Below are 15,745 nucleotides of genomic sequence, written 5' to 3'. Positions count from 1 at the left end.
AGAGAGAGAAAGAGAAAATAAAATTAAAGGAAAATTAAAGGAAAGGAAAGAAAGGACGTCCGTATCTGGTGTTGCCAGGTGATGGTAAGACCACATACAGGAACACACACACACACACACACACACACACACACACACACACACACACACACACACACACACACACACACACTTACAAATTTATACTTGATGATCATACATAGAATTGTTCTTTAAACAAGATTCACACGTATTAACACGCGTGTGCCGCTAGTTATTATCTGATGAAGCCAGTCCACTACGCTTAAAGTTCTTGGTCCAGTTAATCCTTTGCTCCCACAGACTTTTGCGCTCCACACAATGAGAGCAGGAGGCGGACACTTGCGTCGTTCCCCAAAACACACATAAAAGTTCCTACAGATTTTCGGTCTCTTACAACCAGCCACGGAACTGCACGCGCTGTCCTTCTCGCCTCGCGCTCTTTCAGTCTCTTTCGCTCTGCGAGCTGCGCCTTTACGCACCACTCCAGCGGAGCGATGACGTTGCCACGGAGGAGGCGTAGCCAAACCCGCCCCTGCTTTTCGGCGCTAGGGAGTCTGAGTCTAGGGCTGGAGAGATCGCCGGGGAGCATCACCACCACTCCTGCACGGAGCCTCGCCTGGCCGAGCACTGCACCGTGCACACGTCGGGATTGCACAAAATTCCTCAGAAATATACCTGCTATTTATGGCATGTGGCTGATAACATTACTCCTGCTGTATTCTTTTAAAGAAGGTGAGTGGCCAATGTTCAGCTTCAGCTCATCAATAGATCAATCCGGCTCAGTGTAATTACTGTAATCTTAAACAAAACTCTCCCTTTTTGTATTATAAGCTGTAAAATGCCACCGTGATTCGTTTGATTCTGTAATAAGTGCTGTATGGAGACGTGGGTTATTAAGCTATATCTCCTTTCACAAAGTTTAGAAGTTTTAATTTGCTCGAACACTTATAAAAGTTTGTGAAAATGGACGTTTGGCGATGGAATTTTTGGCTGTGGTTGGATTCTTGCAGATAAAGTATAACAGTGGTTTTCAGGAGCTGAGGATGCTTTGCATGTTCCAGTGCGCTTTCTCATAATGGCGCGATTTGGGTGCGCGATACGAATATGGACGTGGAGTCATAAATGTGCACGACATAAAGCAGTGGGACGTGTTTTTATGAGCTTTTTCAGCGTGTTATGTTTTGTTGTTGCTGCCATGTATCTTTCTGTAGAGTGTTTGCACTGAAAATGTGGAGTTTGTTAGTGAAGTGTCAGACACTGACCCTACTTTATCTGTTAGAAGACGTAGAATTTCTCCATTTGTCGCATTCGATTTGTGAAGCCTTTTCTGTTCACGAATAATTGTTGATCTAAAGACTTTTCGTGCTTCATCTACACTGATTAACGGAAATTATTTGAAAGTATTTGTCTCAGAGTAAGAGCATGATTTTCTATGCATATTTTCCCTGTGAAAACAACAGCAAATGCAGCCTCATTTCCAATTAGTGGTGGTGCAATTAGTGGTCCTCCATTTTCTATGCCAACAGATTCTTTATCTAGATAGTGCTGCTGATAATGATGACATTCACATGGTAACAAGGTGTATTCAACCACCTATAAGATTAAAAATGATTACAGTACTTTAAGATTACTCTGTTTTTGGGAAGACTGAGTGTCTTTTTAAGATTTCTTAACATTTTGGGGTTTTGACAGCGCCCATCCCCCTCTCCCTTTCCTCTCCCCTCCTCTGCTCACCTCTTTCCCAATCTGCTGAAAACATGATATTAGGTTAGGTTTTGGTTTTGGTTGTTTTTGCGTTTTGTTTTAATATTTTCCCCTCAGTTCGAGTTTGTTTATGTCGACACTTTATTTATAGATGTTGTCAGGTGTTGAGATTGTGTTCAGCAGCTCATAGAGTTTAATCTGGAATTTGGAGTCTGTGGTGAAGCCAAGTTACACTTCAAATATTTTATCTTTTCTATTGTGTTTAAACCGTTTTTTATAAGTTGAAATGCTGTTATCTCTCTCTCTCTCTCTCTCTCTCTCTCTCTCTCTCTCTCTCTCTCTCTCTCTCTCTCTCTCTCTGGGAGAAGTAGGAGGAGGGGGTGCATTTGGGCGTAAAGTGTGGTGAAATGGGACGTGGATGCAGAGGACGAAAACAAACATTTCTGTATAATCTAGTTTGTACTTTTCTGACCTTTTTTTGAGCCTTTTTGTTATTTTACATTTTATTCATCTGAAAAATTAAAATTTTAGCAAATACTTTAAGCCAGGTCGCGTTCGATAGGAGAGAGGAGAAAACTCACATTAATTATCATACATGCATATGCATTAGGACTGCGTATTTTTTTAGCCTGGGCCGCGCCTCCTGTTTTTCTCACCTTTAAGGAGTATTAACAAATCTGCTGTTTAACGCTTTTTTAATCTGATATTTCAAACTGTGAGATTTTGTTAAAACCTTTAAACTCGTTTTCTTTCTTTCTTTCTTTTTTATTTATATTTTTAATGACATGTATTCTAAACAACATGAGCGTGTGTAGGCTCCTCGCGGGGTGAGAAATGAACACCTGAACCTCACGGTGAGGGCGGGAGACAATCTCAGTCCGCTGATCTGCTGCACCGGGGACAGACGGCACGGAAACCGAGCGGCACGCGAACATAAACGCACCTCGGGGTGCTGCAGCCTTGCATATGGAAATTTCCATTGTTTCATTCCATTTTCATCTAGGTGAAAACTGTAATAATAATAATATTATTAATAATATGAATAATAATAATAACAAAGTATAATTGCATGTATAATTATAAAATACAGCGACTGTGCAGTACAGGATATTCAGCGTATTAGGATAATTTTAGCACGAATCCTCCTTGTTGCCAAGCTGTGGTGTGTTCATGTCAATGCGACAGGCCTCCAATCTGTCAGCAATCTCAGCACACTGCAGATCATAATTTATTCAATTCAAATTTAGCGTCTTCATAATTCACATGATATAAATTTTCCTAAACTTAATTTAACAAAAAATCACGAGCATAATCACTCAGTGAATGGACGCTTTAACGTTTTACCTTATTTCAGAGGCTCTCTCTCTCTCTCTCTCTCTCTCTCTCTCTCTCTCTCTCTCTCTCTCTCTCTCTCTCTCTCTCTCTCTCTGTGTGTGTGTGTGTGTGTGTGTGTGTGTGTGTGTGTGTGTGTGTGTGTGAGTATTTATTTTAATGATCAGCTGTCACTAGGTCGTCACATTTGTGTGGCGGCTACGATTTTATCCAATCTGATCAATTAATTAAATTAAAATGCAATAAAAGACGTCTAAATCCAATACATTACACCTTAAATTAATAACAACAACATAAATAATAACAACAATATTATTATTAATAATAATTATAATTATACTAATAATGAGCAATGCACTATTCTACAATAATAATAATATTAATAACACAAATAATTCATTAAATAGCGCAATCTTTATGTCCAACAACGTGATTGTTTATTGTATTTAAAATCATAAAATCTCTTCCATCCATCAGTGTTCACCTGTCACCCTGCCATCCATCAGCTCGACCCCTTGTTGAAATATGCTACACTGCTAACTCTTTTCTTGCTCTTTAAATCCCCTGCTCTTCCCAGCTGAGCAATTAGTACCAAGCTCTCCAGCATCCCCCACTCCAAAAGTAAATCAGGTCATTGGCCAATAAGGACTCCATTTATTTCTCTGAAAGCGCCATCTTTCACGATATACTTGGTGCAAAGTCGGATAAAAATTGCAACCAAACGGAATCAAAGTTCACACTGCACTGTTTATTCACACATTATTATTATTATTATTATTATTATTATTATTATTATTATTATTATTATTACAGCCACAATACTTCACAATTTTCCTTCCCTTCCTTCTGGTGACTGCTGTTTACTGCTTTACAGCACGCTGCATTTTGCTTTCACTAGTTTCATCATCGTAAACACTTTTTCCCCTAGCAACCGCAGATTAAGAAAATATAAACGAAATGTAATAAAAATAACAGTGGAAGAGTTACAACTTTGTGCATTTGGTCCTTCACGAAAGCATCCAGCAGCTCGGTGTGAAACTGAAACTTACCCGTAATTGCGGATGACCTCGACCAGTTAGACGCCACCGTTTAAAAATAGCTCAACAGTGCCCTGATACTTGCGTTTTCTGTTCCTACTGTTTTGTCTTTCTTTGCAATGTTGAGTGTGTGTGTGTGTGTGTGTGTGTGTGTGTGTGTGTGTGTGTGTGTGTGTGTGTGTGTGTGTGTGTGTGTGTGTGTGTCTTTTGGCGATGAGGAGCGCACTCGCACGCGCCTCTGGTCACTTCTCAGTCCAGCTGAGCATCACGCGCATGGGCCTGAGCGCAATACACTCGTATGTAAAATGTATAAGGGAAAATGTATATTTTTTATTTTTATTTTTCTAATAATATGCAAAGTCTTGAGTCTATTAATCATGAAATTAATAATTCGGTTTAGTTTAACTAAGCGTTCAGCGTTGAATTAAAACAGCTGTTTAATTCCTAAGTAGAAAAGGAAAACACCTCCAATCCAAATATGCATGCATTTATTTTATAATAACATCACGGCACTGGCGTCCAAGCATAGTCACATGATGTACATTTTTTTGACTACAAAATTCTGTAGGAAGGAAGTTCCTGCCAGATTATATATATTCTTCTCCTTATATATCCTGCCAGAAACAGAGACAAACTATAAACCTATTCTTACTAATCCACATTATATAATACATTTAAAAAGACTGCTTTTATGTGTGCACACTGCCATGCATAATTCTTTTTGTGAGTGGAGTATAAAAGTTATGTGAGAGGATATTAGTGTTAGTTAGATTAGTGTTAGTTAACCACAGTGACAGGTTCTTTTCTAATGAACAACTAGAAAGAAGAAGAAATGTAAGGACACATGAAGACACCCCCTTGTTATCTGTATAACTGTAGCGTGGTCAACAACGTGGCCATTTGTCTTTGAAGTTGTGGATTTAATTATGTTGTGCAGGGTGTGGTGCTGTATTCTGTATTCATTACTATGACTGCAAATGTGTGCGAGCATGAGCGAGAGGAGCAAAATTTGTAATCTGGTGAAGTCTTTGGGGGCAGGGTGTGAAAGTGTGTGTGCATCTGTGTGTGTGTGTGTGTGTGTGTGTGTGTGTGTGTGTGTGTGTGTGTGTGTGTGTGTGTGTGTGTGTGCATATCTAAGCAAATGTAGATGAGAGACTGAGAGAGCTGCATTATGCATAGTGGTTCACCATCTGTAATATACTTGTTTCTTTATCTTACACACACACACACACACACACACACACACACACACACACACACACACACACACACACACACACACACACATATATATATATATATATATATATGTGCTTGTGAACTAACTTTAATTTAAAGTTTAATACAGCTTATTTAAAAACTATTCTTTCATTGGCTTTCAATTAAAACAAATCAAAAATTTTCAAATAATTTTCAAAAATTATCTTTAGCTAAACTTTGTGAATGTTTTAGTTTATCTCACAACTTTTGAGGACAACAACCTCCTCATCAACACACATTTGTCAGACTGTATATTTTCACACCTCCCAAATGAGGATGAGGTTCCCTTTTGAGTCTGGCTTCTCTCAAGGTGTCTAAGGGAGTTTTTCCTCACCACAGTCGCCTCAGACTTGTTCATTGGGGATAAAGACAAACATATTTAAATATAAGTCTAATATTAATCTTGAGTTTTTGTATCATATTATTCTTTGTATTAACTTTTTGTTTTATATTTATGTTCTGTAAAGCTTCTTTGAGACAATGTCTGTTGTTAAATGCGCTATACAAATAAATTTGAGTTTAAATTTGAACAACTATAATACATGAAATATGTGCGTTCAGTCTGCATGCGACTGCAGTAGGGTTTATAATATATAATCAGAATATAATCACCTCGTGCCTTGAGTTGTTCTGAAATGGCTGAATAGTGTGTAGCAGACTCGGGTTGGTTGTACTGTAAAAAAAAAACTTCTCCACCAATAGCAGTGGCTTGTTGTACACCATCAGCAGAACATGTGCACCTGTACAATATGAATTGGGGTATAAAAAATAGTATAATATAAAAAGGACAGTCGGCCGGTGGTCACATCCTGAGTTCGCCTTTGTGCCTTAGGTCTCGGGCTGAACATGGAATTAAACACTTATTTTCCAGGATTGCTGTAGGATACAAAACACAATTTTTTGTGTTTCTTTATGTGTGCAACACTTTGATTAACCTGCAAAATGGCACAACATCAATACCATTAAAACCATGTGGGATTCAAAAGTGGACAAACTACCAAAAAAGCAACACAAACTCTAGCTCTGGCAGATAGTTTAAAATAAGCAGTGGATATTATAAAATACATCCTGCCATTCAAGTGGAAACACAGTCATGTACATCTCAGTGTGATGTGTAGAAATGAAAAGAAGATGATGTTTGTGATTCTTGACACTTGTACATAACACTGTAGAGTACACAAAAAAGACTGGCACAAAATGGCATCCTTGGATTTTATAAGTAAGAGTTGTGCCAGGGCAACATATGATTTTTAATGATTTCCTTTAAGGATCAGATATATGAATTCAAATGTTAAGAACGTAAATGTACTTGCATACCAGGTCTGATTTTTCCACTTGAACAATATTTGAAAGGTGTTTTGAAGCCAGTTTTGTGAAAACAGTTGATTGAAATTAACGATTTGTCAAAAGCACAAGGGATTCAAAATGGCCACCACAGAGTAATATATGACTGATACACCACATCTTTCTCCAAATGACTACATCTGGGCTAAAACAGAATAAATATACATAAGCTAAGGAACAAACACATATGTATAAAAGAGTCACAGACAGAAAGAATGCAAGCTAGAAAGAAAGAATGTAATAGCAAGAGTGAAAAGAAATCTTAGACCTTTTTTATTTTTTGGATGGATGCAGAGTCTTCTGCACTCTTATTTATTGTTACTATGAGGGTGAGAAAGGAAGGAAGAAAACAGACATCATTAACGAAGGGGCTTGGCTTCCCCTGCCTCTCTCCTCGTTTGGCATTTGTGCATATGGCAGGCAAAATGGCGGGGAGCTGCAAGGCTACGTTAGTCCATGGATGACAGTCAACTGTAACAAAAGGAGTGCAGTCTGGGATATTCACTGCCTCGTTTATTCTCCACCACCTAGAAATGACATGAGGCTCAAGGCCTCACTGTTTGCTGTATCTGCATTTAAAAGCAGTGTAAAATAATTCCTGAATTAATGCTGAAACATACAGACATGGTATAAGGTTATATAAATCACTGGAGGATTATTATCAAACCCCAAAGTGTGAGTGCTAGTATGTGGATCTTAGTATTGTGTCACAACTTTAGGATGTTAAAGAAGCAATGACAAAGCTGTTTGATGGCAAGGAAGCTGACAGAGCTTCAGGTTTGTCTCTCTTTGATATAGGAAGGCAGAATGTGCTGGGAAATGTATGAGGTACAAATATACATTATTTATCTTTGTCTATGTAAAGGACTAGAACTTTATTTACAACTTAACTAAATGTTATACACTTATAGAACTTTACAATTCAAGGGGTTTGTTTCGTGTGTGAGTGTGTGTGTGTGTGTGTGTGTGTGTGTATGTGTGTGTGTGTGTGTGTGTGTGTGTGTGTGTGTGAGTGTGTGTATACGTGTGTGAGTGTGTGTGTGTGCATACGTGTGTGTGTGTGTGTGTGTGTGTGTGTGTGTGTGTGTTTGAATGTGTGTGTGTGTGTGTGTGTGTGTGTGTTTGAATGTGTGTATGTATGTGTGTGTGTGTGTGTGAATATCTACAAATCTGAAATCTGTAACATCTCCATCACCAAGGGTTGAAACCAAAACACAAAGATGAGTGAACACGTTTACTCCCTGCAATGAGACCCTTCCTCAACCCCCCCCCCACCCATTCCCGCTCCCCACCACCCCCAGTGAGATTACAGATATTTCAATCTTTATTATAGGGGATAATGTGGTAGTGTATAATCTGGAAAGGGTGGAGGAGGCCAGGGGTGAACCAACTGACCTGCTTTCTCGTCCATCTCCAACAGGATGTACACCTTTTCATATTTTATAAACATGGAAATTATTATAATTATATTTTAAACTTATTATGGAACTTTATTTCCCCATTAATATTTATTGCTGTACAGAGGAATGGATGTGACTGGAGCTGTCTGTGGTACTGAAACATGTTGAGCCTCTCATTGAGATGCTGTTGAATTTGATGCATTTAATATAAATATCATAGTATGTCATATAAATATCACTTAACTTTTAACACATGGACTGCTCTATTTTGTTTGAGGACAGAGTAAGAAATCATTAAGTTAAGCTGTAAAATATGTTCCACATTCTCTGAAGCATAGTTTCTTCTGCATTTATATATTTGCAAGTCCGCGAGGGTGCTGGACACCAGTGATTGCATAACAGTCTGCCATGATATTTGTACATGAATGTGTCCATTTGGAGGCCAAAAATGAGAAACAAAATGAAAGTAATTTGCACAGTGCAGAATTAAGTGAAGCAATACCTCTGTGGATCACAACATTCTGGGTTCTAAATCCCGGATAGTGGAGCGTTTGTTTTTTAGATTATAGATTATAATTTAGACTTTAGACTTTCTCTAAAAAACATAGATATTTCATACTGACAGAGAAAATATAATAAGCAGGTGGCACAGTGGTGCAGTGGGTTGGGTTGTTGTCTTACACCTCCAGGGTCCTGGTTTGATCCTGACTCAGATTACTGTCTGTGCAGCAGTTCTCATGTTGAGTTTCCTCCTGGTTATCTGCTTTCCTCCCAAAAAACCTGACAACAGATGGATATTTTATATATTTATTTTTAACCCCCTACATATTAATGAGTGTGTACGTTTAGGGTTTTTGTGGTGTGCACTTATAATTAACCGTAAACCTCTGTCTACATTTTTCTAAACACTTTGTTAGTGCTTCTCCATCTTGTGTCTATCAAAAACCTATCTAAAGCACTTGATTGTAAATTTCAGTTTAGAATCAGTCGTCACCTTGTCTTTTGACCTTGAGCCTTCTTTAGTGTAAGTCTTCAATAAAAAAACAAAACAAAAAAAAAACAAACAAACAATATATCACATTTGTCTGTCCTAGTTTGATCCATAGATCACCCTCTTTAATCCACCGTCCGTCTGGGGACAGAGAGAAGGAAAAACCCTCCGCCATTCTGCGATTATCATCCTGGGAAGCTTCTGCCTTGTGTTAAATGTGAAAGAGATTATATGGTTTTAACTCTGCATCTAGCATACAAATTCCAATCACATAACACATCCTTTCATGTTCTATGGAAGACAGAGATTGAGAGAGAGAGAGAGAGAGAGAGAGAGAGAGAGAGAGAGAGAGAGAGAGAAATTTCAAACCCCCATAACAACTTTAATCTCAGACTTTTTTCATGTTTTATCCATTCTGCATACATGCATATTTTTATAGGTCACCCTGATGTATAAGCTTGTTGCCTTTATGTACATTCAGTCATGCTGTATTAGATATCTGTATCAGTATCTGTGTGTCTGTATTGACAGCCAGTGAAGGGTTTAGTTATCTGTATTGACTTTAATTGCATGATAACATTACACCAGTGTAGATCTGAACACAAAGTGAATCAGAAGAATGGAAATTATCCAGGCATTGTTAACATAAATATAGTGGAGAACATTCACTTAGTCCAATTAAATGAAAATGTACTTTGATCTAAGCTAATAAATCCTATCAGCACAAAAAGACAACTTAGAAAGACAAAAAAGTCCTGACAGACACATGCGGACGTTTCAGAGCCACATTGATTGCTGTGCTGAAATGAATCACTGCATATTTTACAATGCTCACTGCATGCTTGTGTGGAAAGTACATATTTCAGTAGAGGTGCAATTGACCTATTTATCCTCCTATCAAAATGAAGAGTTCAGAACAGCTTTCATCAGATTACTGATTCTTTAATACTTGTCTTTCCAGTCAGATATTTATATTGTAATTTGGGCTACGGCTGGACATCTAAAGAGCTGCTTAGTTTTCAGATCTTTGTGGTGTTTTTTGTAATAATAGTATGTATATATGTATGTATGAATGTGTGTGTGTATGTATGTATGTATGTATGTATGTATGTATGTATGTGTGTATGTATGTATGTGTGTATGTATGTATGTATGATGTATGTATGTATGTATGTATGTATGTATGTATGTATGTGTGTATGTATGCAGGAACATTGACCATCCACTTTATTAGGAACACCTGTTTATTCTTGTAGTAATTTCATCAGCCAATCATGTGGCAGCAGCACAATATATAAAATCATACAGATACAGATCAGTTACAGATCAGTTCAAACATCAGGATCGAGAAAACCTCTAACACTTTACTCTTGGCATGGTTGTTGGTGTCAGCTGGTTTGAGTATTACAGAAACTGAAGATCTCCTGATGGGATTTTTACACAACAATCTCTAGGGTTTATATAGAATGATGCAAAAAATAAAAGACATTGAGCTCTGTGATTGGAAAAACCTTGTTAATAACATAAACGTTAACTAAAGCTCTTGACTTGTATCAGATCAGCATAATGTTATGCATTGTGCTGCTGCCATATGATTGGTTGATTATATAACTGCATGTGTAAAGTTGTCCCTGATAAAATGAACAGTAAATTTGTATAGATTTATGTATGTAACATTTATTATTTCATCAGCCCATGTTTGCACATACATGCTTGTTGAACATTGCATTAAAATTTGAATCCACCTCTGCTCTTCTAATGAGCTTCTAATGAGCTTCAATGTTCTCTGAAGGCTTTCCACTAGATGTTGGATTGTGTCTGTGGGGATTTGTGTTCCTTCAGCTACAAGAGCATTAGTGAGATCAGACACTGATGTTGGTGAGGAGGTCTGGGGTTCAGTCGGTGTTCAGTGGTGTTGAGTCAGAGTCAGGGCTCTGTGTAAGACGCTCAAGTTCTTCACTCCAACCTTAACACACCATGTCTTCATGGAGCTGCTTTGTGTACAGGAACAGTGTCATGATGGAGCAGGGTTTGGACTCTGTACAATTTGTACACTTCACCATAACTGTACACTGGAATAGTTTCTTCAGTTATGATATTTAAATAATTAAACTCAACAATAATACAAGAAGCCAGCTATAATTAGAGAAATGGACGTAGTGTTCAGTTCTCAGTAGTACTTGGCATCTAAATTGGGATTGTGCTGGTCTGACCGAAGGGAAGAGCGTTATAAAGTCAGTGGGTAGCAGTGGGACAGAATTCATAACAGATGAAAAGGTTGAAAGAATATAAGAAATTGATGGTGTCACATAGATAGATATCGGTGATAGATTGAATAGAACAATGAACGTTGGGTTGCTAATTAAAGTCTACCAGCTGAGCATGCTGGGGGTTCCTTAGTAACCCAACCAGTGTCATGTTTCTGTAAGACAAGGTCCTTACAGAACAGTATTATCCTCACTGACTACACGATCAGGCTCTAATCGAGGAGGCTCTTGGTGATGCAGCAGAATGTTCATTTAAGCAGCTTTTTCTTTAATATATATTAAAAGTGTAATAATTGTCGTTCTAAGAATAATTGACATTGTGGGCCTATTTTTCACAGATTTGTAGAGTGGTGTTTAAAATTGTGTTTAGTTATTTAATAAAACATTGATTCTGGTCGAAACAGCACTTCTTGGTCACTTCATCATTCTCAAGTCCAGAATCTAATAAAAGCTGTATAAGTAACCGGTTTTCTCTTCTCTGCCTTTCCATCAGTGAACAGTGAGGATGTGGTCTCGACACGGCTGTACTTTGTGAACGCCTCCCTGCAGAGAGTGACCTTCTCTAGCTCAGTGGGGGTGTCCCTGCCCTGCCCAGCAGGTGGCGCCCCCCATGCAGTCCTCCGCTGGTACCTGGCTACTGGCGACGACATCTACGACGTGCCCCACATCCGCCATGTCCATGCCAATGGCACGCTGCAGCTCTACCCCTTCTCTCCATCTGCCTTCAACAGCTTCATCCATGACAATGACTACTTCTGCACTGCAGAGAATCAGGCTGGCAAGATTCGCAGCCCCAGCATCCGTGTCAAAGCAGGTGAGAAGCCTTTACCTGTGATATCTGATTAAATGTTCTTACATTACAGTAACATTCTTAATGTCATTTATTGATTTCATCTATTTTAATGTTACTAATAAAAACTTGGCAGTGTAAAGTGAGACTTAATTCTGCAGTATAAACTGAAGTTCAGCATTAATGCATTATAGGGTCATGTTGTAACAGTGAAAAATGCAAAGGATGTGACATCAGATGTTGGGGATAGATCATGAGCTTACACTTAACATCTGCAGTAACAGCAAAGGCCATATTGCTAACCTACATAAGAATGTAAGTTCCACATGGGTATCCCAGTGGCCGCCTGTTGACCTGGCTCCTTTAAAAAGCGAGCAGACGACCACGCAGTGCCACAGACAGTTGGCTGAGTATACCTCCTATTCCGTGCCAAGGTCACTTCTTGTGAGTGGGAGTTTTGACCGCCCAGTGACAGCAAGGGATGTCCACAAACACACACACATACACACACATGAACACACACACACTCGTGCCAGCTTGTGCTAATACTGTGCCATTGTCCCTCCTGTCTCCCAGCCTCCATCTGTCCTCAGTGCTCAGAGTTTCTATCTTTTATCAGCGACTTGGTGTACCTACTGCAGATTATGTTATGTACTTGTCAAATTGTAACTTTTTCTGTATTTTCTACATTTTCTGGTGTAGTATTTGGTCACATAACACAGAATGAATGAACTAAAGATGGAAAGACTGGAAAGATGATGGTCACTTTGTTCTCAAAAGAATAATGACACTAATAATTAACTGCTGAAATGCAGTGAACCCTCCCAGAGCTAGCGGTCCACATTAGGAGAATTCATGAGTCTAGCAAACAGCCAATCAGCTCCATCACTTGATTGTTGCCAAGGGTACCAGAGAGGGGAGGGGCAGGGTGTGGCGCCCAGTGTCTCAGGTGGCACTGGAGAATGATGACAGTTGACAGCTCATGGTGTGGCACCATCCCCCTCCCTCTCATCCCTCCATCTCTCACACTCTCTGGCTGTCTTTATACTCCCGCATTCTCATCCTCCTTTGTTTTCTCACCCACTCCTCTACATGCTGATCATGTGTCGGGACACCTGTGTGGGGAGCTTAACATATGTGTGTGTGTGTGTGTGTGTGTGTGTGTGTGTGTGTGTGTGTGTAAGTATATATATGTGTGGGGGGTGTGTGTGTGTATGTGTGTTTAAGTATATGTGTGTGTGTGTGTGTGTGTGTGTGTGTGTGTGTGTGTGTGTGTGTGTGTGTGTGTGTGTGTGTGTGTAATACTGTGGGCTTCTTCTCTCTTTCTCTGTTTATCACATATTACATAACCCAATATCATCGATGTACCAAGTTGTTTTTTTATTCTTATTTTTAATATTTCACCCTAGACACAGAAGCTAACGGACACATTAAGCGTAATATAGCTTTACTAAACATAATAATACTACTAATATTAATAAAATAGCCAAAGCACAATAGTTGTTTTGGAGACTTGGGTTTTGGAAAATCTGACAGCCTTTTACTGAAAAGAGGTCAGTTAAGATTCAGATCGATGTTACATCACTGACAAAAGTCTTCAGTAGTAAATAGTGTCATGTGTGAAAATGTTATGCTGTTATCCTCCATGACTAGACTCCTGGGTCACATCACATCTTTGGCCACGTCCATGTGTTTATGTTCTTCGTCACGTGTCTGCCCCGCCCTTGTCTGCCCCACCCTTGTCTGCCCTGCCCTTGTCTGCCTCGCCCTTGTCTGCCCCGCCCTTGTCTGCCCCGCCCTTGTCTGCTCCTCCCTGACTCTACACACCTGTTTCCCATTGTCATTACCCTGTCTATATAACTGTGCAGCGCGGAATCTACTGTTGTCTTGTCCTGTCTTTAGTGTCCTGTTTAGTGGTCTTTTGTTATTAAACCCCGTTTATTTCACCATCCTGCATTTGGGTCCGTTTTATTCCCGCGTTCGTGATGGCTGTAACCTGGACCGGCCGATTGGGATACACATACACACACAGTCTATACACAACAGTCTACACACTTGTGTAACAGTCACTTGATGTTTTTCACTTGAACTTTGTTAGCTGCTATTTCTCATAAACAGGGAAAAGGATCCAATTTGTCATTTTTACATTACGAAACATTTAAAGGGTGTGTAGACTTTTTATATCCACAGTCTGGTCTCTGACAAGAATCTGTGTTTGCAGTGGAATTAGAAAAAAATGAAAGATGTTTCAGAATTTTGATGTTTATATTATTTCTGAAGAGCATTTAAGGCTTTGTTAGCCACAAGATGGCTGTGGAGACTTGAGAAATATATTAGATCAAAATATTTTACATTTAATTGTACTAATTACTTTAATGGGTATCAAACTGTGATGTTCCTGTGCTTTCACTCACCTTCTTTATTCAGCATGATTTCTTCTGTCTTCTTTTTGTAAATCACATAAATACATAAACATGGTATTTTTCTCACTTATTTAAAGAACACCGATCCCTCTGTTCTCCCAGTGCTCATGGAGGCAGAACGTGCACCAAACTGGGTTTTAGTCTGTTTCTAAGTAACACATGAGCGAGTCAAACATCAATAATGTTCTAATGATGGAGCACTTTGAGTGATTCAGGCCTGTTAGGCTGATAAACTACATGTAACTACACATTTACAAAGGAAATAAAAAGTTCTCAGAGTTAATGAAACTATAGAATCATCCTAATTAGATTTAGTCTCTTTAACGCTTATCTTTGGAAATCTGTTGATGTGCGTATTCCAAGACAAGCAGTCAATCAAGAAGTTAATAAATAATATTAGAATACAGAGGCCAGAGAGCAAGAGACCCCTATTGATTGGTTCTATTGATTCAAATGCCTTTTGCATCAGTAAAAAGCTGTTTAGTTACCAGCAGCCGAAGCAAATCTAAGATATATACAAATTAGCTAGGCTACAATTTGTGCGTGCTTATATATGGCTAGAGTATAAAATCTAATATTCCAGCCTCGATGATCACAAGAAAACTGGTTTGAGTCTCTGTGGGGGACAATGTCGCCTGGCACAAACTATTATTAATGACCAAGAAACCCTGCCTGCAGGCAAGGCGTTAATTATGTCCAGGTTTGTGTTGGGGGTTGTGCCAATTCTTAGAACTTGTTCCTGCCTCTCTAACCCCTTAAAGTTCCAGCTTATCATTTGTCTCGAGACATATTATCTGTTACCTGCTATTAATTCTTCAGCAACTTTAGTGAGGAAGAACTGTAGGAAATAAGCTGTGTTCAGTTATGAGTGTGAGTAATCTGACCAGTCAGGATCTTCTGACACCTTTTAGGGATTAAAAGGAAACGACGCCTTTGCCAAAACGAACCCAGAACCATTTAGTTTGCTATGAGATGTTGAAAAAAGAGCTGTGCAGAGGGGAAAGAGAACGCCCTTGTAATGCCTCCCACAAAGAAACAAGGGAGCGATCCCAATCCCCAGGTTCATGAGGAAAAGACAACAAATTGAAAGTCAGAAACGAAAACAAAATTTGGCATCTCTTCTAATCCACTTCTGTTCCCCAGTTTCCTTTTACTTACAGCAAATGTCCTTGCTTG

At 39.0% G+C, this 15,745-nt stretch overlaps 1 protein-coding gene across 3 annotated transcripts in view; it reads left to right on the top strand.

Annotated features, from left to right (window-relative positions):
* The first annotated feature begins 403 nt into the window (after nucleotides 1-403).
* The window catches only part of LOC113639176 (Down syndrome cell adhesion molecule-like protein 1 homolog), a 77,370-nt gene continuing 62,028 nt past the window's right edge, over nucleotides 404-15,745 (top strand). For 2 of the 3 annotated variants that reach the window (XM_047820970.1, XM_047820969.1), the window contains exons 1-2: nucleotides 440-753; nucleotides 11,850-12,170. In XM_047820970.1, the coding sequence (XP_047676926.1) occupies nucleotides 516-753; nucleotides 11,850-12,170 (559 nt within the window). In that variant the 5' untranslated portion in view covers nucleotides 440-515. Of the gene's footprint in view, nucleotides 754-11,849; nucleotides 12,171-15,745 lie in introns of all 3 variants that reach the window. The other variant, XM_047820971.1, reaches the window with a different exon arrangement.

Source organism: Tachysurus fulvidraco, chromosome 11 (assembly GCF_022655615.1).
Source record: "Tachysurus fulvidraco isolate hzauxx_2018 chromosome 11, HZAU_PFXX_2.0, whole genome shotgun sequence".
NCBI lineage: Eukaryota > Metazoa > Chordata > Actinopteri > Siluriformes > Bagridae > Tachysurus > Tachysurus fulvidraco.
Note: the sequence above shows the minus strand (reverse complement) of the source record. Positions and strands in the feature narration are given on the sequence as shown.